The sequence below is a fragment of the Venturia canescens genome, chromosome 1 (genome assembly GCF_019457755.1).
Source record: "Venturia canescens isolate UGA chromosome 1, ASM1945775v1, whole genome shotgun sequence".
NCBI classification, from domain to species: Eukaryota; Metazoa; Arthropoda; class Insecta; order Hymenoptera; family Ichneumonidae; genus Venturia; species Venturia canescens.
This window is the reverse complement of record NC_057421.1, coordinates 37,515,403-37,539,518: the sequence shown is the minus strand read 5'-3', so window position 1 is coordinate 37,539,518 and position 24,116 is coordinate 37,515,403. Positions and strand designations below refer to the sequence as shown.

General features: G+C 36.2%; 1 protein-coding gene across 1 annotated transcript in view; it reads right to left on the bottom strand.

Moving 5' to 3' along the window:
* The window catches only part of LOC122419363 (beta-1,4-glucuronyltransferase 1), a 28,279-nt gene extending 4,811 nt beyond the window's left edge, over positions 1-23,468 (bottom strand). The window contains exons 1-3 of the mRNA XM_043433843.1: positions 22,031-23,468; positions 4,696-5,222; positions 705-1,064 (exon numbers count right to left, since the gene is read on the bottom strand). Of these exons, the coding sequence (XP_043289778.1) occupies positions 705-1,064; positions 4,696-5,136 (801 nt within the window). The 5' untranslated portion in view covers positions 5,137-5,222; positions 22,031-23,468. The remainder of the gene's footprint in view (positions 1-704; positions 1,065-4,695; positions 5,223-22,030) is intronic.
* Positions 23,469-24,116: the final 648 nt, after the last annotated feature.

Sequence of the window (24,116 nt, the reverse complement as noted above, 5' to 3'; positions counted from 1 at the left end):
TTCCATTAGATTCGCGTGAACTTTCTTAAGGAGGGTGGCTAAATTCGTCAAAAAGATAAGAAATTGATGAAATTTGGTGATAATGTTCTTCAACCTCAAGTGCGAAGAGACAATTTTTTTCAAAATTTTCTTCTGCTTAGTTATCGAATAATTACGCATTAAAGCAGATTTCTTGTGCCCGGAATGTATACCTATATATATGGAAACGCTATGCTTATACGCGTGAAATTTATTGATTAATTACTCGATAACTGTGCAGAAGAAAAATCTTAAAAAATTGGTGTCGTCAAATTTGGCACTAAAGAATATGTTCACCAAATTTTATAAAATTCTTATAATTTTTAAATTTTTAATGTATTTAACATATGGTTTAGCATGACAACATTGTATCGTCGCTAGCCATCCTCCTTAAAAGTCAAGTTAAAATTGGAATGTATCGCAACTGCTTTGTCTCTGTTATTCTGTCTTTTTTAATGGGACGATTGTAAAAATGTTTAATATACCATGCGATACCATGCGTACATCGGAGACGAAGCAGGATATAAAACGGTTTTCAATGAAACAGCGTGGAAAATTTTTTTTCTATTGGCTCTCTCCCCACCCAATCATTCATTTTCGGCGGGAGGATACGATAGAGACCTGAGAGTGTCCAATTTCTACTCTCGACTCGGTTAAGAAAAGATGAGAAGAGAATGATTACTTGCCACTTTGGGTACGTGTTTGCTGCTGAAATAGATGTGAAAAGTAACTAATTGAGAGACGAGAGGACCGGAGCAACTTCTCACATATTTAATCGAATTCAACGTTGGCTGGAAATCTGTTCCCGGTGCGTAAAGGGCTATCGAGATCGGAGCACGCCATCTTTCGAGTAACGGCTCGAGATTGTCGAGAAAAGTGTAGTCTCCGTGTGTTGCGTAGGTCACGCTTTCCCAACATCTCACATTCATGCTCATTGGCACATAATTGTAAAGAACCCAGTAATCTCCCCGTTGAGCTGTCCTCGGTTCGGACGATTTTTCGTTGCAGCGTATAGCCTCTTTGGTCAAAGCTTTCGATCCCACAACCTGTTGAAAATCAAAATTCAAAATCATTAAATTCCAAATGTATCTCCAATACATTTTATGTTTTTATCGAATCGTTACCATTCGTATATTAAAGTGGTTGGAAGATAAATTTTATTATGGTCACTTTTACTATCGCTATCATGGATTCTTTTGGAATAAAGTTTGGTGAACAGATTTTCACTGAAACTTATACATCTAACGAAAAATATTTGAGAAGATTTGTCGTTAGAATTATTGTTGCATGGGTAAAAAAAAAGCATCGCTAAAAGTTTAAGCGACAATAGAATCCACATAAAATCCAATGCTTATACATACGGTGCTGCCGGCTACACGATTTTGTCAAAGCTCGTACACTCCGTCTATCCTACACAATCACGCTTTATTTAAATAAGGTTAAGAGTATGGATCAGTCGACTAACTTCACTTGGAATTTTCGAAATTGAAATTCTTTGACACACAGTTCCTACGCAGAACGATGGCAAAAATCGACTGACAGAGTCTTTTTTTATTAATCGGTTAAACCGTGTCAAAGAATTTCGATTTCGAAATTTACAGCTATCTCTCTCGCACTCACGGTTGCGATATACCGACTGATCCATCCTCTTAAATAATAAGTTAAATAAATGACGTTCCGCGTCACGTAAAAAGTTCATCAGTTGACATCTCCGAGACTAGATGGTCAGAAATTCCCATTTTTTAAATATTAATCCCACAATATTACTGCATGAATAGCGACGACTGATTTTATTTTAAATTCGTAAGATCCGTTTAGCGTCGGTAATAAAAAATGTGAACAAAGCGGTATCGAGTGACGCGTTAGGTATAGGCATCGCGTATAAAATGAAACCATTTTTAATCGCGAATATCTCGAAAATAAAATGGTTAATGAATTTGAAATTTGGACAGTCGGTCCATGAAGGCTATTATTCAGAACAAAGCAAGCTACTTTTTTCTTTTTTTTCTTCATATACCAAGGACGTCCGAGAAAAACGTGTTTCTGCCATCTCAAAATAAATTACTATTGCAATGAGCGGTTTCGTGCTGCAAAACACTATTCACAGATTATCTTATCTTTTCACCAGTTTTTTAAAGATTTTCTTTGCTCGACTTAGTCACTGCAAGCTGCTTTGATTTTATCATATTCAAGGACAAATGTCTATACCTGAGTGAGATTTTTCAAAAAATATTCTCATACTCGTAACGATGTTATCGATTCGAAGAAATGTCGAAGATCGTCGAAAGATACGATTTCCAACCAATTTGAACTGAACAAGCTGGCTTCTACTTCACGCTCTTCTAATATTTTAGGGCGATTGAAAATTGGATTTCAAACGAACGAAACGCAAGTTTTTTTTTTTTTTTTGTAAATTAGGAGTTTACTCACATACGAAAAAAAAGTGAAAAAATATACGGTCGTTTCTGTGAATTTTTATGTTGAAGAAATTATTTTGCTGAACAGCTCGTTAAAGTTCATTCGAGTGGACGTTTTTGTTCGCAGTCGAAAACAAGCAACATTTCAAGTCTTTCAGTCACAGTAGGATTGCTAAGGTCCCACTGTGACAAATTCAAAATGGCGGACGTGAAATTCCAAATCATTTAATTAATTCTTCTAAAATTTTGTACTCAAGGTTTTTCAGGGTCGCTCATTACGAATCCGGCATTCGGTTTTCAAGTTCAATACGGTAGATCCAATATGGCGGACATGAAGTTCCAAATACTTGGAAATTTTTCTAAAGCTTTGTACTTGGGAGTTTTCGGAGTCGCTGCTTAGGAATTAGGCATTCGATTTTCGAAATTCAAAATAGCGAATCCAATATGGTGGACATGAATTTTCAAAAAAATACAAACAAAAATGAAATTAGATCACGTCTCCGTAGTTAGTTCCGGTCGAGAAACAAAAGTTATTTCGGCAATCTTCTACATTTTTTCGTCTACTGTATTGGATCCAACTTTTTGAATTGGGGAAATATAAAATTCTAGTTTCAGATTAATTAGCAGGACTCTTAGGAACCTCGGAGTCGGAGGAACAAGTTTCGCGCTGGGCCATCAAAGTTTCATCATTTTTTCAAATTTTTCATCCGCTATCTTGAATCTGCCATCTCGAATTTAGAAATGATAAAATTTCTCACTAAAATCCCTCAAATAACTGAATTCAGGTCGAAATATTGAGTAAAAAGATCTGTACAATTCAACACCCACCATATTCCACCAAAATCTAATGCCGGATTAAAGATCAGCGACCCCGAAAACCCCAAAGTACAAACACTTATAACAATCAATGAGTATTTGGAATTTCACATCCGCCTTTTTGAATTTTGAAAGTCTATGCCGAATATTTGTAATGAGCGACGTCAAAAACCTGTATTTACCAATTTTCATGAAAATTGATGCAGAAAATGACGCTGAAGTTTCCAACGTTGGAGTCCAACGAAACGATGTAAAAAAACCCCTAATGATTCCAGTAATAGGGTATTACACCTTTTTTTGAAAACTGTTTTAAAATAATCCTGAGATCGTAATAAACCAGTAGAATTTTTATTTCAATTTTATAATAGCAGGGAAAACTGTGTTGTAAAATATTTTTTATTTACGATTTTCAATTTTCGCGCGGAAACGCTAGCCGCCATGTTGTTTCGGTTTGTGACGTCACTCCGTTAGTAAACAATACAATTGCGAAAGACCAAGTAATAAGATTTGTAAAAATAATGAGTTTTAGTGGTATATCATTGGTGTCTCGTGCCTGAATGCAATAATACGAGTGTAAAAATGCCACAAAAATTGTGGGTTCATCGCCACCATCAACATATTTATCATGGGTAGATTTGTACTTTCTGCTCTCACAAAACCGTTTTCCATAATGCGATTTTAATCAAATGAATGATAAAAGTCCACAAACGTGCATAATAACTTGTAAAATTTCAAAATAACACAGAGCGCACAATAAGAATCTAGATTGTTTACTATCGGAGTGACGTCACGTTGGAATCCAATATGGTGGATGGCGTTTTAGACATTTGAAAAACAGATGAAAAAAGACGATTTTTAAAATTGAATTATAAAATTTACATTGCATTTTTATGAATAAATATTGACGTTTCTCGTTTACTTTTTACGAAATCTATCATAATCATGCATATTTATATATTTTTTTACATGGTGTAAAATACCCTATTCTCCAATTTTGTGACCTGTCGAATTTTAAATTCGTAGTTTTTCAAGCTGCACCGATATTTCGTGAAATAAAAAATAATTGGTGATTTACAAATTTTTTTTTTCCTTCATTTCGTTGGACTCCAACGTTGCAAACTTGAGCGTCGTCGAATTTGCAATTCGTAGTTTTTCAATCTACACCAGTGATTCGTGAAATGAAAAATGGTCAATTACAAATGTTTTTTTCCTTCGTTTCGTTGAACTCCAAAGTGACAAACTTGAGCGTCGTTGCAGATAAAAAAATGCATGACTCGTTTAAAGCAAATCTATTTTGTATTGTCGAGGCGAAGGTAGGAAGACGGACCAGGTTAGGAAGGAAGAAGATCTTGAAGGGAACGTTGTTTCATCTTGAAGGACCAAAGACGAGGAGCCATGCAGAAAATACTCCGAAGTTGCAATATTACAACATTGCGCGTCTCACCGTTTTGCTATTTTTTTTTAAGTCCTGTGATGCAGATTTTTTTGTCGTTGATTCATTCCGCCTGTCGTCGGCACCCGCGTCACCGGCTCCGGAATGTTCCTTTTTTTTATTTTCACTGGCAGTAGAGATATCCAGTTTGGTGAGTTTGTCGGTATTTTGTTTACGTTTATCCGTAGCTTCGCTCGTGTTCTTTGTCGTTTTTTGTTTTAAATTCGTAAGCGATGTTCCTTTCGTTCGTTGACTCGAATTGATCTGGAGATTTTCGGGAGATCCATAAGTTTCGGCCAACGGGACTGGCACGTTCGAGCCACCCCAATTGCTCGGTGTTTCCTCCATCCATGGACCCGACGACGTCAAATGTGCACACACGTACAATACGACGCAAATGTTCAGCACTATCGATAGGCGCAAGGCCCAATTTCTTCGTGCTATGAAGTTCATGCTATCTCTATTCCTTTCCTTCCCTTTTTAGCCCTCACCTCTTCTGGCTTTATTTTACTTTCAGTCTTTTACGGGCTGCGAATCATCTGAAAAATTCGAATGAGATTATTAACGGGTAACACGGACGAGAAAAGCCGTTTTTTTAATCGGGACGACGCTCAACTTCGCAACGTTGGAGTACAACGAAATGAGCGAAAAAAACATTTTTAATTGACCAATTGACCAATTAATGAAATCGAAATTAATGAAATGGTGTAGCTTAAAAAACTAAGAAATACTGGAATTATTGGAGGGTTTTTTTACATCATTTCGTTGGACTCCAACGTTGCAAACTTCAGCGTCATTAATCGGGTGGAAGGGAAGCTAGAAAGTATATAAACTTGTTGTGTCCGCGAAGACCGTCGCGAAGGGACGAGTTATCAAGGACGAGTATTTAAGGGATTAAGGCCAAAGAAGCTGAACTCCAACTCGATACTTTTACAACAAATTAACAATAAGTTTATTTAAGAAGTTACAAACTCGAGGTATTACTGCCTCGAAACACCAATCGTTACAATTTCCGTCAAAGACTGGCGATTTTTCGGTTAGTCAATAATTTTATGGATCCGGGGGTTTTCTCCTTCTCGTGCGAATATGACCTGGCTTTCCTTTGAAAAGTTTCGATGCTGACATCGAGGGTCGCGTTCGCTCGGAGCGTCGATATTTCGCCATCGATGCATTTACACTGAGAGCGCTTAATTTGTCTTTATTTTTTATTTTATGAATGCGATGTACGAGCAAAACAAACTGTAAAGTAAAAAAAATTATGATTGAAAAATATTTTTCAATCCACAGGAAATAAAAGATGAGCGTTTGAGAGGACGGATCACTCGTTATATCGCAACCGTGAACGCGAGAGAGATAGCTGCAAATTTCGAAATCGAAATTCTTTGATGCAGTTTGACCGATTTAAGGAGTTTCGGTACAGGCGATACAATGTTGCCATGCTAATCCATGCTAAAAAAATTAAAAAATTCAAAAAGTTCAGAATTTTATAAAATTTGGTGAACATATTCTTTAGTGCCAAATTTGACGACACAAATTTTTTAAGATTTTTCTTCTACACAGTTATCGAGTAATTGATCACTAAAGTTTACGTGTATAAGCATAGCGTTTCCATATATATAGGTATACATTCCGGGCATGAGAAATCTGCTTTAATGCGTAATTACTCGATAACTAAGTAGAAGAAAATTTTGAAAAAATTTGAGTTTTCGCACTTGATGTTGAAGAACATTATCACCAAATTTCATCAATTTCTTAATATTTTGACTTTTGTACTGAAACTCCTTAAAGAAGGTCAGCCGATTTTTGTCTTCGTCCCCCGCGTAAGCGCTGACAAAGCCTTTTTTTAATCGGTCAAACTGTGTCGAAGAATTTCGATTTCGAAAATTCCAGGTGAGGTTAGTCGGGTAGGGTTCAATATGTCAAATAATCAAATTGTCGAATGGTCGATATCTCGAAATTTTTAAAGTTGTAATATCAGATTGGAGAAATATAAGTAATTCGAAATTCTTATTTTCGATCGATTATTTAGCAGATTACGCGTTTAACCGAATATATTCCTTCTTTGAATTCGTATTTACTCGAAAATATATATTTCGATATAATTTTCACTTCAAATGTAATCTTAACAGACCATATGAGTGTCAAAAGTCCGTATTATTTTTGAATTAAAAATGGAGAGTAGTTGTTTTACGCAGATGGACCAGAATATAGAGTAGCAAAAAGTCGAAAATAAATTTTTCGATGGCTCGAAAAGGCGAAAGTTAAAACGGCGATATCTGAAATTGGAGAACACCGGTCTGAGTAAGTAAGTTAGTGAGACGCGTGTTTTTTGAGCTCCGTTGCATTTCTTTATTTTGATCAGTCGACTTTCAAACGTTTCGTCATTTTGACCGTTCGACTTTTTGGTGTTTCAGTGTTTAACTTCAAAACATTTTGTCTTTCGTTATTATATCTTCGAAATAGTGAATATTCACAGTAATTTATGAATCGAAAGAGTGATACTCGAATTTTCGGAAAATTGATATTTTAGTCGTCGTTCTGGGGGAGATTGTTACATTCTACTTTGGATGTAAACATGCTTCGAATCTTGAAGTTTCTATTTCATTTATTTTCGACATTCAAAGCTCCAGTCGAATTGATCCGTCTTCATATTATCATTCGAAGTTTACAAACTCGAGATTTTAGCTGTTCGAAATTTTAGTCATTCTAATATTGCATCCTCACCCGTTATTGACAGAAAAAAAATTTAATTTTGAAAAAATCATTCATGTCAAACACTGCAAATTTTATTTTCACGGTTTGAGTATTCCCAAACTAGTGCAACGACGAGTTTGAGTAGAAAAAAAAAATTCGATTCTTTCTGGGGTCCCCAGAGTGAAAAATGCAAACGAATTGATTCGAAGGAAACAGTGCGCAAGGATCGAAAGAAAATCATGCATTTTCGCGTTCGATGTGACCGCGCGCGCGCGCGGTTAATTTCAGTGAAACTGGAATGGCCCATAGACTAGGCACGATTCTCGGCAAGAGAGGGTTGAACCAGGAAAGACTGGTCTTCCGACTCCGTAGAAAAGCAAGACGAGTTGTTGAGTCGATTGAGAACGGGAGCGAGAGTTCGTTGAGAGCCGTTCAGGCGGGCTTTCGAGTGATGATACAGCGACGAGAAAACGCGCGCTGCACAGTATTGGGCAATTCGGAGAAACCGTCGATCACAAAAGAAGTCAACTTGAAGTACCGCACGCTGCTGCATCAAAGTCTCAGTTTATTAGATTTTTATGAGAGAAACAAGAGAAAATGAGATAAGCGGAGAATCTAACGATGACGTTCCAACGTCGATACGTCATCGAGAACGTTTACCGAAGGATGCTGCTGCTGGATGATGCACGATTCCGCTGATTTATCAAACGAGTTAAAAATCAAAAGAAATTATGATTCAGGAGACTAGAATTTACCCATTTTTGTCCTCTTCCGTCCAGTTATTTCAACTTGTAATTTATGTGTTGAAAAAAAAAAAAAATGGAATTCACTTTGCATTGTGAGCCATAAAATGAGCAATAAAGTAGACGAAAATGGAAATGGCGATCAATAGATGCGGAGGTGTGTATGAATCGATGGTGAGTTGTAAGCAAGATTGTGGGTCAATGAAAAATTCTCCGACGAAACTGTCGATACCGAGCGTGCGTCCGACTATGAACAATACATTCGCACTTTCATCTTTCATCAATCGAAAGAGAAAAAAAACAAAAATGGTGTTACGAATTTATACGAAGTGATAAAAGGTGCAAATGTACATTTCTCTTTTAGATTCGAAAGTCGTCACTGAGGTCGAAAATGACTGGAAGAAATTTTGAATTCTTCATACTCGCATACTCTCGCACATAAGGCGAGAAAAAAAATCTTCTCGGCTAATTTCGATCCCATTAGTACCGAGAAATAAAGCGTCGACGAATTCAATTATTGAATTATGAAGACGAAGAATCTCTTGCATTGTCAAGCAGTCGCGGCGGGTGCGTACATCCGCGTTTCCGGTTGATTTCTCAGCGAGGAGAACCGGAAGCCCGTATACGGTTGACCGATTTTGATAACGGGGCTTCGTATCATGCACCATACGGGGGTTAATAGTCGAAAAACGGAGATGAAGTAGTTCAATGTTTTCGAGTGTCAAAAAACGCGCAGCACAATTGTTCCAGGAAAACCAAAGTGAAAATATTCAACATACTGAGCTTATTGAGATTATAGTGGGCTATTTTACACCATGTAAGAAAAAAATATAAAAATCCAAGTTTATGAGAGATTTCGTAAAAAGTAAAGGAGAAACGTCAATATTTATTCATAAAAATTCAATGTAAATTTTATAACTCAATTTTCAGGAGGGTGGTGGATCACGATATCAAAATAATCAGAATTTGATCAAATTTCGTGATAACATTCTTTGGCATCAAGTATAGAAATACAATTTTTTTCAAATTTTTTTACCACATGTTTATCGAATAATTGAGCGTTAAATCCAAGTTCTTATGCACGAAATGTATAACTGTATATATGTAAATTGTATGCTCATACACGTGAACTTTAGTGTTCAATTACTCGAGAGCTACGCGGTAGAGATATTAAAAAAAAATTATATTGTCTTATATCTATTTAAAGAATACATTTATCGAATTTGATTAAGTTCTTATTATTTTGAAATTCTTCATATTTTTAACGTCGTTTAGCATGGCAATATTGTATCGTCGCGCGATCCACCCTCCTTAAAAATCGTCTTTTTTCATCTGTTTTTCAAATGTCTAAAACGTCATCCGCCATATTGGATTCCAATGTGACGTAACTCCGATAGTAAACAATCTAGATTTTTATCGTGCGTTCTGGGTGAAATTTAAAAATTTTGCAAGTTATTATCACGTTTGTGGACTTTAATCATTTATTTTATTTAAATCGCATCATGGAAGAGGCTTTTGTGAAAGCAGAAAGTACAAATCTACCAATGATAAATACTTTGATGATGGCGTTGAATCGACAATTCGTGTGGCCTTTTTACACTTGTATTAATGCATTCAGACACAAGACACCAATGATATACATTATAACTCATTATCTTGACAAATCTTGTTACCCGGTCTTTCGCAGTCTTATTGTTTACTAACGGAGTGACGTTACAAATCGAAACAGCACCGCGGTTAGCGTTACCGCACGAAAATTCAAAATCCTTAATAGAAAATAATTTTTAAGACACTTTTCGGTCTTACAAAATGAAAATAAAAATTCTACTGGTTCATTACGATCTCAGGATTAATTTAAAACAGTTTTCAAACAAAGATGCAATTCCCTATTCGATTGGAAATGATTTTTTTAATAAACGACTCGTTGACAACATTTCTGAACATACTAGTTAATATTTTTTTTACCGAATTCCAGAGAAGAGGAGCAAAAACTTAACAGCTGTAATTTATGTGTTGACCATTCCAGAACGGAATTGTTGAGTTTACGATGAGAAATGCCGTACGGGGCTAGAGATCACAGAGTGACATTTTCGGGGCCACAGGGGCCACTTCGGCTCGAATAACACATGCGTTTTTGGTATACCCGATGGACTGCATCGTGCCGAGGAATTTTCTAGGAAAGGGCGAGGAAAAGAAACCTTATACGAGAGTGGAACCTTGTTCAGTGTCACGTAGTTCACGGTCTCGACTCGACGCGGTCCAAGATAACAAGATAAAGTAATAAACGCATAAACTGTATTCAGTTACGTATGCATTAATTTCAAATTATATGAATATCGGTAACGTCATTGATCCGCAATCGCTTTACTTTCTACAAATTATACAAATAATTTTCCCATGTTTGAGAAAAAAGGGTAAAAATGTACAATATACTTGCTTTTATACTGAAGAATGTGCCAAATTATTTTTTAAGCATTATCATTGATGAAAAATCATACCGCGAATAATTTTAGGGAGGGGGGAGGTAAAAATTTGACGAAAAATATTCTTCTTAAATCTGAAAAAAATCACGAAGGGAAAGGTATAGGAAAATCAAAATACGAAATAAAGAAGTTGTTCCAGACCCACCCAACGATTCCGCACACACATCGAATGATGTTCCAGATCAAAACCTAACCATTTCTACGTGTTAAAGATAAGGGGTTGTACGAGTTTGCAACAAGAATACTGAAAGAATGAATAATTACAGTAGCTAAGAGGATTGAAATTTTTTTCATAATAACAAAATTGAGTTTTTGTTACCTTCCCCATTCTTAAAATACGTCGTAATATAATTTCCTATTAATCATTGGTGACAATAGCAAAGAAACTGAAATTTCATTCGGATTTTTTCGACTTATTTTTATTTTTGCTTTGTGACGATGAAAAATTTTTTTTCCAGTTTTTAATGTCAATGTGCTCAAAATGTTCCAAAACATCGAAAAATCATATCTAGAAACAATGTCCGGATGTGTGTGCGCGCGTGTGTGTGTGTGTTGTGTGTTATGGCACTGCAAAATTCAAACGTTTATAACTCGAAAACGGTTTGAGATACAGGGCTACCGTTTTGTACAGATGTTAATCTATACAAGCTATTCATTTTCTGATAATTTTATCAGAATTTGAAAAAAAATACGAATATGACGATGTTTTAAAATTTTCATAAAAATGTAAAAATGGTATCGACGCTCTAACTTTCGAAAATTTAGAGATTTATTAATAATTTTTTTTATTATAAATAGATCATCATAATAGGAAGGTTGGTATTGAATTTGGAGAATATCGGTTGAGCGGTTTAAATTTTATGACATTTTGAATTTTACGAAAATATGAGTTTTTCAAAAAATCGTTTAACCGCTTCAATTTTTGGAAATTTTGTAAGATATTGTGGATAAGTCTTCCTCTATACTTTCCAGCAAAGTTGTCGGAATTATTTAATTTCAATGTAAATAGAAAGACGATGAAAATTGAAAGTTGCAAACTATTTTTTCTGATGGCTCGTCATTCAGTTGTTTTTTATGGATTTAAACAAAGAGATAAATTAAAGTTCGTAAAAGAAGGTAGAGAAAATAATGCATTTACATTATTTTTTTTATTTTTAAACTTCCCCCCTCCCTAAAATGAACCCTCATATCGTTTTTTATTGATAATAATGCAGAAAAAAAATTAGAACCTTTTTATTTACGAATTATTTTATTTTTAGTCGAAATTCGGTCGTATGAACTTTACCAATTATCTCGTTTTTTTTGCATGTTGAGCTCCCACGAAAGTATTCATTTTAATTACCCTCTGAAAACCCATAAGAAAATATAAGTTTGTCTCAACAACGAAGAGCAGCGCTCGAACGCTTGCAACGTAACTGCTGAATTAACAGATCTCAGAAAGTTGACCTACCGCCTCCATAAAGATGCATCTCATTTGAATGCAAGCAAAGGAGTTTGAAGATGAATCATTTTCTGGAAATACATACAATGTTGATTTTTTCTAACATTCATTTTAATTCTCGCGACTTCATTTTATTTTCAATACGGTGTATATAATTTTCAGTCGGGAGTTTTTTTTTTATATTTTATTAAAACATTCTGCTTCAAGTTTACTTCTATTTCATTCAGTAAAAGAATTTGCAGATAAATCATTTTTTGGAAACATCTTTTTTACAATCTTGTTTTATTTTTTCCTCCGATCATCCGTTCCAGAGATTTTGTCAACAGCGCACACCCATCTTTTTTTCGACCCGTACTGTATTTCAAGAGTGTATTCTTTAGGCCTAACACTTTTTATATCCATATTTATAATTTTTATACTGGTCAAAAAAATTTGTGAAAACAGTCCTTTTTTTACCCGTCTAATCAGGGTTGACCCCTCAATCATGTTTCACTTTGTGACGATCGTACACTTCATTGCTGGCACCACGTAATGTCACATTTCGGTTCTCCAACGACTTTTTTTCAGTGTAACTTGGAAAGGATTGAAGTATACTAAGCTGCCGACGGATTGAAAAACTGCAAGATTCGTTGGACCTCGGACCGAAATAGTAAGCTTTGGAAACGTGTGTATTTTCGCCGCGTTATCGAATGATCGGTCATAGTATGGATTTAGAGAAGGGGGGGGGGGGGGGGAGGGTGCAATTATTTGTGAGGCTGTGGAGGAGCTCTCGGCAAGGTATTCTTTGTGACGCCAGCGACGAGGTCACGAACTTTTCCCTCAAAACGACTCTAGTAATAAAAGAAGAGTAGAGTCGTGATTCGGAGGAGAAGATCGCTTCTTGGAGGGATCGCGTAATTCTTCTGGGGTTTCACAGGTATACGATGGACTATTATGTTTCACAGGCGAATCTATTAGACGCGCTGCTTTGCTCGGTGCATCTCGAATTATAATAACGATGATGTTTGTCCAACTTTCACCGCACGCGATTCGCGTACTGTTTTGTTGTAGCGTGCGCGAGGCGAATAAATCCGAAAAAATCATTGCCAGAGATCAGAAAGTTAATTCCGCGCTTCGATCTCTGTTTCGGCTGAAATTTATTTCGTCGATTATCCGCGCTTCCATCCGCTTTTTTCTCCACTCTATAAATAGTATCGCGTAACGATTTAACCATTTTCCAATTTCTCTCATTATGACAAAGCTTGCGAGACACGCATTATTCTCCGCTCACTTTTCTTTGACGTTTTTTTCTTTCCTCGTGCCGTTTTTCTTTGAATTTTTAGTATGGAAACCGAGCCATATAAGTAAGCGGTTTCTCAATGCTGTCATTATTTCATATATAAACTTTTACACATTTGTGTGATTCTATTTTGCAATCACGCCACGCTCAACCGATCACTTTGCTATCCCAACTACGTTGACTTTTTCATTATCTTTTTATCATTCTTAATATTCCAAGTGGGAATTATGTTGACGCGCGGTTGAATTTATCGTTTCTATATAAGACGCGCGTACGACGAGATATTTTCCTCTTTTCCGCACGCAAACTCGAATATCGGGCATGCCGTTCGTATGGGCTTCAAGGTCATCTGCCATTTGCCAATACTGGCGTAACGGCGCGTCACTTACCGCATCCTTGCCATCTCAACGATTCTATCCTACACGCGTGCACGCCTTCTCCTTTTTCTCTCTTTCTCCCTGCTCCTTCTTTTCGTTCCTCTTTCTTCTCTTCTCTTCCTTGTATTTGTCGCCTAAGGTATACGCGTGGACCGCGTGGACACAAAGTGTGAGTTTTACGTAAATTTCTTGTCATCGCACTTTATGTATGGAGGAACCTGCGAGAACGTTTTTAACCGGCGAACACTCATTCGGCAAAAATGTTTAAACGGAATTGTATACCGGAGGTAAACAATGACGTTGAAGTTTACAACGTTGGAGTCCAACGAAATTAACGAAAATAACATTTTTGATTCACCAATTTTTTATTCACGAGTCACTGGTGTAGATTGACAAACTACGACGAATTGCAAATTAGGTAGGTAACAGAATTGGAGAATTACTGCAATTATTGGAGAGCTTTTTTATATCATTTTACGACGCTGAAGTTTCCAACGTTGGAGTCCAACGAAATGAACGAAAAAAACGTTTGTAATTCACCAATTGTTTATTTCACGAATCGTTGGTGCAGCTTGAAAAACTACGAATCGCAAATTTGGTAGGGAACAAAATAGAAGAATTACTGGAATTATTGGAGAGTTTTTTTCGATCATTTCGTTGGACACTTCAGCGTCATATCATTTTGTTGAACTCCAACGTTGCAAACTTCAGCGTCATAGGTAAACACTCTTTTGCGGGCAGTCTAAAACGAATTTCGACCGAGGAAGAGATGCATTGAAAACGAAATGATTTCCGGCCTGAATAACCTCGTTCAACACCGGAATATGAAGAATCATTGAAATGTGGAATTTGAAACGTTGATTGCGGATAAATATGAAAGCCTATGCGGGGTTTTTATTACTAGAGATGTCTCGAGAACACCCACCCTGCGGGGATTCTGTTCACGGTGTCACGTCCGGAGGGGCGTGAAGGAAAGTTTTGGGTGTTTGAGCGTCGAGCGGCAAACGCTATTACCCATAGACTTTTCTATGCAGGTATTATACCCAGTGCGTTTATATATAGATATACTCGTTTGAGTATCGTGGGCGCACGCTGAGAGACCTCGAGAAGTCTTGCTTTTGTCTAGTTGCGATTGAGGAAAGGTATTAAAAGTCGTGGACAAAGAGATCTAGAATTCTTTATACACTCTTTAATGAAAATAGATTGTTAGTAAAATACAACAATCGTAGAACATGATGGAGGGATCTAGGATCTAGGATTCTCTATATGTTCTTGATACAACGTAAGTTACAATAAGCGATACAACTTGGTATGATACGTGGTACGTTGATGACTCTGAAGTTTGCAACATTGGAGTCCAACGAAATAATCTAATAAAACTCTCAAATAATTCCAGTTAATTTCCAATTTTTTTACCTGCCGAATTTGCCATTCCTAGTTTTTTAACCTACACCAATGATTCGTAAAATAAATAATTGATGAATTACAAATATTTTTTTCGTTCATTTCGTTGGACTTTAACGTTGCAAACTTCAGCGTCGTAGGGCAGTAGTGCTTGTTCGTAAAACCCGGAACACATGCGTTATATAATAAACATTTTTTATTATTAATTATTTTGTTCGTTGGTTATTTTACCAGGTTATTTTGAGCGAGGTCATTTAGCGAGGATGGGAGCCATTTTATCATACGAAAATATTAAGTTTTTTTCAGCGCAAACTCTCAGTGCAAATCCTCTTCGGACTGCACAGTTTAATAAAATACAAAGAGACCTAATAAACCATAAAGAAACGAAGGAACGTGAAGATAAAATAAATGGAAAATTAAACGAGTTTAACAGTTGATTTGTGTTGAGTCATTCTATTAGTTAATTGAAGCGTGTCCGGAAAGGAGAAACAACAACACGAAGCAGTATATTGTGATCGACACGGTCGCGTTGCTGTTATTAGTTGCAAAAGTGCCTTTCCGGTTTCAACACTTTTATGCACTTATTGGTTATCGACATATCGATTTACTGTTGTAGGCTTTAAGAAGATAGTGAGCGGTCGATAGTAGAAACAACGTTGTACACGTGACGCAGAAGTCACATTCCGCGATTTCATGATGCGAGCTCCCCATCTCCATCCGAGCGATTTCATTATATGAATTTTTGGAAATTTAATTGTGCGACGGTATGCGGGGAGGGGAACACGGAACGCTCGCTTCCATTCATCGACTTTGTTTATTGATGATGTCGTTTGTAGAAGGGGACTGAATAAAGTCTCGGCGTCAAGAGAAGCAATGAGAATTGCATCTTTGTAATTTTTCCATATTTTCGACGTTTTTTGTTGCATTCTGGAATCTCTTATCCCCGTTTTCTATACTCGTACGTGTACCTTCGATTCTACCATTTTTTGGCACGATTCATTGTTACCGATCTTATTTTCCTTTCGAGGATCGTAAAAGTGGAAAAATTCGAAAATTAGTGTCACGTATGGTCTTCACGGATCTCGGGCAATAAAATGTAAAGGTATCGGAGACCGAATATTTAAAGAAGAAATCTCACCCGGTGAACAGGTGAAAGGTGCGTATACGTGCATGACTCAATCGTGTGTGAAAGAGACAGCGATAGATGAGACTGAAGCTTGCAACGTTGGAGTTCAACGAAATGATTTTAAAAAACTCTCCAACAATTCCAGTAATTCTCCAATTCTGTTATCTGTCTAATTTGCAATTCGTAGTTTTCAGTCCACATCAATGATTCGTGAAATAAAAAATTGGTGAGTTACAAATGTTATTTTCGACAAAACATTTTTGTTTCCTAAAGAACAAAGCCGTATTGGAAGCGAAATACTAACTCAAGTACGACTATTGGAATTAATTGATAAGCGAAATTCATCAATGGCATTGACAAAAAATACTGAATTGGAAGAAATATTTGGGAAAAAAACGTTGTCATAAATTGCTGAATTAATACCGACGGCGCTGAAGTTTGCAACGGATTTAACGAAAAAAACATTCATAATTAACAAATTTTTTATTTCACGAAATCATTGGTGTAGATTGAAAACTATGAATTGCAAATACGGTAGCACAAAATTGGCGAATTAGTGGAATTGTTGGAGAGTTTTTTAAAATCATTTCGTCTGACTAAAACGTTGCAAACTTCAACGTCATTAATACTATTAGTTCCCTAGCGGATTGTACGACCAAGGCATCAGTCGACAAAAGTATACAAAAACGACCGAAATTAGTCGTTTTTCGGTTATTTTCAGTCGTTATTGTACTTTTTTGGACCGATGCCTTGGTCGTACAATCCGCTGGGGTTTTAATAAAATCATGATGTTTCTTTATTGCCGAACGAAATGACTGATAATTAAGGTATTTCTTCCGCATGATCGTATTTTTTGGTGGTACAAATTGGGGGACTCGAAATTTGAACCGATTTGTAACCTCTAAGGAGTCACACGGTCATATATAGGAAAAGCTTCTGATTCTGCCATTTTTCAGTTTCCATCGTTAAGAGGGGGTCCCCCGCTTTAGAAAGTCAAAAAAATCGATTGTTTTCGGGATATTTCGGGTATAGTTTCAAGGATATTTCAAAAGTACAAAAACATTTTTAATGTGAGAAATACTAATTTGTACATGGCGTCGAGTCTGCTTGTCGAAGTTTCTTAGCTGTGTACAATGTGGAGATTGTAATTATTGTCTGCAACGAAAATTCCAATTTTTTTTTCCTTTTTCATATATTCGCCTTCCATATGAACCTATAAAAACCTGAAAAAATTGCGAAATTATACACGGAGAGATTATTATACGAATTTTTGAATTCGTTTTCTCGTAATTTTTACTATAGTTTGTGGTAACGCGGTACCATGTAGATGTCACAACCGATGTTAAATTTTTATTATTTTATTTTTCTTTTGCAACTCAACTAAAACGAACTCGAACTAAGTGCGCATATCACCTAATCAAGACACCGAATATAACGCATAGACATGTCATTATACCAAAGACACGTGTCTATGACGCAAGTGTTCTGGGTTTTACGAAACTCCCATCCGAGCACTACTGCCCTAAATTTCGGGGATTCATCGATTGATTACACAGATGTTTTTTCCTTATAAGGACCGAAAAATAGAACTCTAAACACCTCTAAACGCCAAAGGTAATGATAACAAACCCCACCGGGTGGGGTTCAATATGTCGAATAACTGAATTGTAGAACGGTCGATATTTCGAAATTTTAAAAATTGTGATATCAGTTTGAAGAAAAATAAGTTATTCGAAATTCTTATTCCCGATCAACTATTCAGCAGATTGCGCGTTTAATCAAAAATTCCTTCTTTGAATTCATATTTACCCGAAAATATATATTTCGATAATTTTCATTTCGAATGCAATTTTAACAGACCATCCGAATGTCAAAAGTTCATATTTTCGAATTCAAAATGGGCAGTAATTGTTTTACAGACAGACCAGAATATAGAGTAGCAAAAAATCGAAAGTGAATTTTTCGAGCCTATAAACTGCATTCCAACATTTGATCCCCACCCAATTTTCACAGTATCGCTGACTGTAGTAATTTATGAATCGAAAGAGTGATAGTCGAATTTTCGAAAAATCGATATTTTAATCATCGTCCTATGGGCGATTGTTATCTTCGAACCTTGCAGTTTCTGCTTTATTTATTTTTGGCATTCAAAGCTCTAGTCGAATCTATCCGTCTCCATATTATCATTCGAAGTTTATAAATTCGAGATTTTAGCTGTTCGAAATTTTAGTCATTCCAACATTTGATCCCCACCCATCGGGAATAAGAATTTCGAATAACTTATTTTTTTAATGTTTTAATGGTCATGGCATTTGGATGATTCGTAAGTAGGTTGTAAAGGAAACAACACTAAATAATTTTAATCACAGTATATTTTATTTATAAAAATATGCACAAAAAACATGTACAAAAAAATTTTTACACTAACCAAATTGGACTGACAATTATTTTTCATTTTATCTTAGATCCACGTCTTAGGAATGTAAATGTTACCGTCGAGACCGGTAAACTTGTACGTAATCAGTACGTTGCGTAATTGTAACTATTCCATAGTTATATTGCCGACCAGCTGTTAATTTTTGTTTTCTGATCGAAGTGGTGATCGATGCAATGAAAACTTTTGAAAAACTTTGGCTGCGTACATTATTTCGGCTCCACGCACGGTCATTTTCGTTGCTCGATGAACGCTGAATGGAATAGAATGCTTGCTCACGAATGAGCAAAGTTCTATAAACGAGTGGGGAGGGGGAAGAATAGTAAAGTAATTTACTATGGGCCATCGTAATTTGTCCCACAATATCATTGAAAATGTACAAGAAACAAAATGATGTTGAAAATTTTACTATGTTCCCATGTAATCTCTTCCAACGTATCGGAGTAAATCTACAAGGTCGTGACAAGCTCTACTAGTTTTTACTATGTTCCATTCTATTTTTTTCATGGAATCGTAATAACTTCTAAGTGTGTGATCACGTGCTGTTAATTCTGCGATGTTACATTACAATATTTCCTCCTAAATCGCAGCAATTATCAAACGCGTTAACGATTATTCAGAATTTTCTTATATTTACTCTGATTTTTCTAGCGTTGCACACATAGCATTATTTTGTGCAAATCTATATTACATATCTGGATTTGTTTGAAGAAGCATAACAAAACGTCTAACAATACATTATAAAATGTGACTCGTTCCGCAGTTAAATAACTTTCTGTTCGAGCTAGGCATAGATTTTACCATGGTTGGGAGTAAAAATTTCTGTTTAAAAGCTGCTCATTTGGAAACCTTCAATCGCAAATTTCGCGTATTGATAACTTCTAATATAGTGCAGTGATAAAATTACGATGTATTGCTGCAAAAATTGAGAAGGTTTCAGTATATTTCAATATTTTCAACATGGGCGGGGATCAAATGTTGGAATGACTAAAATTTCGAACAGCTAAAATCTCGAGTTTATAAACTTCGAATGATAATATGGAGACAGGTAGATTCGACTAGAGCTTTCAATGCCGAAAATAAATAAAGCAGAAACTGCAAGGTTCGAAGCACGTTTACATCGATAATAGAATGTAACAATCGCCCATAGGACGATGACTATAATATCGATTTTTCGAAAATTCGACTATCACTCTTTCGATTCATAAATTACTACGGTCAGCGATACTGTGAAAATTCACAATTTTGAAAATATAATAATGAAAGATCAAATATTACTGAGGTTGAAATACTGAAACACCAAAAAGTCGAACAGTCAAAATAGCGAAACGTTAGAAAGTCGATCGATCAAAATAAAGAAATGCAGTCGAACTGCAAATACACGCGTCTCACTCACTCACTTACTCAGACCGGTGATCTCCAATTTTAAACATCGCCATTTTTTAACTTCGCCTTTTCGAGCCATCTCTATTCTGTATATCTAAGTTTTATAGGCTCGAAAAATTCACTTTCGATTTTTTGCTACTCTATATTCTGATCTGTCTGTAAAACAATTACTCTCCACTTTGAATTCGAAAATATGAACTTTTGACATTCAGATGGTCTGTTAAAATTGCATTCGAAATGAAAACTATTGAAATACATATTTTCGGGTAAATACGAATTCAAAGAAGGAATTTTTAATTAAACACGCAATCGGGTGGGGATCAAATGTTGGAATGACTAAAATTTCGAGCAGCTAAAATCTCGAGTTTATAAACTTTGAATAATAATATGGAGACAGATAGATTCAACTAGAGCTTTGAATGCCGAAAATAAATAAAGCAGAAACTGCAAGGTTCGAAGATAACAATCGCCCATAGGACGATGATTAAAATATCGATTTTTCGAAAATTCGACTATCACTCTTTCGATTCATAAATTACTACAGTCAGCGATACTGTGAAAATTCACAATTTTGAAAATATAAGCTTTGCAAAAATTTGCAGAGCTTCCTCTATGAGGAAACCAAAATGAAAAATATAGCACTTCACAGAGTAAGCTTTTTTCTATCTGTGCGACAGGAGTGTAGTATTAGGAATTTAGAATTATTTAGTTATGAATTATTGAATAGAAATGTGAAGCTGGAATCTGCACAAGCTCCCATGTAAATTTTACGATTTTTGAAATTTCAATTCTTTATTAAATGTTCGATAACCTGACCTGAAATTTGGCCAATCTATTTGCATGCAATTTTACTTTACTGTAACTTAAAATCAGTTGTTCGTAGAATATTGGAGTTCGTGAAAGGAACACCTTGCGAACGGTAGCAAAAAAAATTATATTGGCGAATTAGTTGAAATGATTGCGAAATAAGGACAGAGCAACTAATTTATTTCAAGTTTTTAACGTTTTATGAAAATTTCAGCCTTGAGTTAAAATTTTTTTGCATTTTCAACGAAATTTTCTACAATTACTAAAATTGTTGAGCGACGCGGTGATTAAAACTCAATGAAAATATTCGATTGCCGCATTCATCAATTTCTCAAATCACTTATACATAATTTGTGAATTTGTAGAATATTTTTTCAAAGTATTGTAAATAATGATGGAAAAGAAAAGTATATAAATCCACGTAACAATTTGTAGGATTAAAAAATGTATTGTGCTTCAAGGATGAAAAGTTGAAGAACGCACAAGTACGTGATGCTGATACCACCAGAGTACACGTGTCATCGTCGATTTACTGAGCGTTACACTTATTTATTATTCACTCGACTCGTAGTAGCAGTTCAAGTGCATTTTTCTCACGATCAATAGCGAAGGTTGTCAAATTTCCAAGATACTTGAATTTTACTTCGAAATCGGATTTCCGCATCGAATCAACACGTATCACTCTATACGTAAAATGCGTAGCAACGGAGGAACTAAACATTTTCTCCCCCCGATACAACTCCCTTGTGTCGTATTCGAGCCAGAGAAAATGAGAGAGTAAAAGGGGCAATGAAATCGATTAATCGAGTCAAAGAGTATCCTTAAAAATTGCGACTCTTGAATAAGTCCAAGAGCTGTTGAATATGTAAACAAATCGTAGCGGTCTATTGACGAAAGGCTTTATTTGGCGTATGAAGAAATAATAGGCATAATAGCATGCACTCAACTGCCAAAAAATGATTGTTGAAGCATTTTTCGTAGAAATATTGAGTCCGGACGTACACGAGACTTCCTGTTCATTTCTAATCGGCACGCATGTTGTATCGCGTGTCGAAATATCTTGATTAAAACACGCTCGCATGTCCCGTCGTAATGATACGTTTTCAATAAAATTTATCATTTACGTATTTAAATGTAATTAAAATGATAATGGTCATAAAAAAATGAACTCACCGTTCACAGGGGTTCGGAGAATATATTTTCGGTGATACACGGTATATGCGTAAGTTTTTCCTCGATTCTCAACGGAAAAAATCAAGTTTGTATTATATATTATTCGTTTATTCACGACACACTGTATTCCAGCTTGATATTTGATCCTCGAAATCTCTCGTGGTACGCGTTAACACTTACATGGATATCGAAGTATAACTGGCGAATTTTTGTGCCGGTGATTACGAACGAACACGAAAAGATTTAAGGAAGAGTACGAAGCCAGGGAATTTAATGTCTTTCGTTTGTAATCGCACAGTGGTTAATACAAAAGTGTCACGGCAAAGTAAAAAAGTGGGATGGGGAGTTGAACGAATACGAAATCACCGGAAAATACGAAAGGCAAACGATTGAATTTTTTGAGGGATTCGTTTGACGTTCAAACGACCGCATCGAACAGCAGACTCCGTTTCGAACGCCGCCACCGGCGCGACTACCGGCCCCTGCTACTAGTGTCGATATATCTAGCGAGGACGTTCTCCGTCGCCGTCGCCGTCGTCCTCGTCGTTCCCTTCGTCTGCGCCACCACCACCGCCACCATCCCCCCCACCGCCGTCGCCCTTCGAAACTCGTGGCTCTTGCATCAATTCACGAGAATCCACATATGCTCTCTACTGGGAGAAGCGGACTTCCTGTTAACACCAATTTCTTATAAACCTCTTTTATATGACTTTTTTGTTTTGTTTATTAAATCCGTCTCCCGCTCGCTCGAGTTTCGTGACCGCACGGTGATCTATTCGTTTTTCGCAGTCTGATTATTCAGCCTATAGCCTAATATATCAACTTTTTCGACCGCGAAAGGGAGGAAAAAGAGGGTGGAACGAACAAAGTATATAATTGCCACCAGTGCCGATGCGTAGACTTCGTAGAATGTTGTCGAACGAATAAGGTCATCCGTAGCTATATCAACGATGATTTTATCGATCACATTTTAATATTCGAACACTGCCAAAAAAAAACTTGTTTTTTTTATTTATTTTTTCCAATTATTAACTCATCGACTCTACCACTCGCTCGTTTGATTTGCGATTTTTATGAACCCCGCTGCAATGTTAGGTTTAGTGTACACATCAAATAATTAACGATAATGGCTGAACCGCGAGTTATTTCCGTCGAAAATGTGTGAGAAATGGGCCCCCCACTTTGACACAGCATCCGAGAGCGATCTTGTTCATCCGCTCGTCACTCGTTTCGGACACTGATACAAGTTTAACGCACCGTATGATACAACGAATGAAAGGACGTTCGAAAAGGATGCATTTATTCCAGCGGCACCTGCTCTTGCGAAAGAGCAACGACAAGAAGAATAAATAATAAATAAAAATAACTGAGGAATCACACGATTGATCGTGCGTCTCGTCGTCTGCTTTTTAATCCAATCCTCCTCTTTGCACCTCCCCGAATTGAAACAGACCGTGACTACTACTTGCAAACAAGACTACTCGGATTCCCGTAACCCCCTCTTTTAGGACAAAACGCCGAGTTTGGACTGACGATAAAAAAGGTATCAATCTTATCGATTATACCCGAAAAAAGCAAAAAAAATTATTAGAATCCCTTTTGATGCCCGCTGCTCGTGCCCTCTGGTGGCACCAGTCCTGGAAGCAGCAGCAAAGATTGTGGGTGAGAACTTGACATAAGAGAATTTAGTCTCGATGGGTTGACAGATGGGAGAGTCAACTGTAAATTATTAAAAGACTCTCTGCGCTGTAGAGTCTGGGGACAAGTACATTGACAGCTCTGTCGTCCTCTGAGACTCGCCGAGACTATATTTTGATTTTTTCGTATTTTATATTTGTATTTATATTTTTCGTATTTTTTCGCTACGAATTCATCGAATCAACGAGATAAGTTTTACTACACGAATTCGACGACAAACAAATATGTATTTAAATTAAACGATTATCCAAATTTTCGTCGGTCTTTCATTCGTATGAATTTCTTTTTGGTCTACCTGATGGGTTTCATAAATTCATTTATATAATTAAAACTGCAAACGTTATGAAAATAATTCAATTCCATTGAATCATTTAAATATCAGGATTCG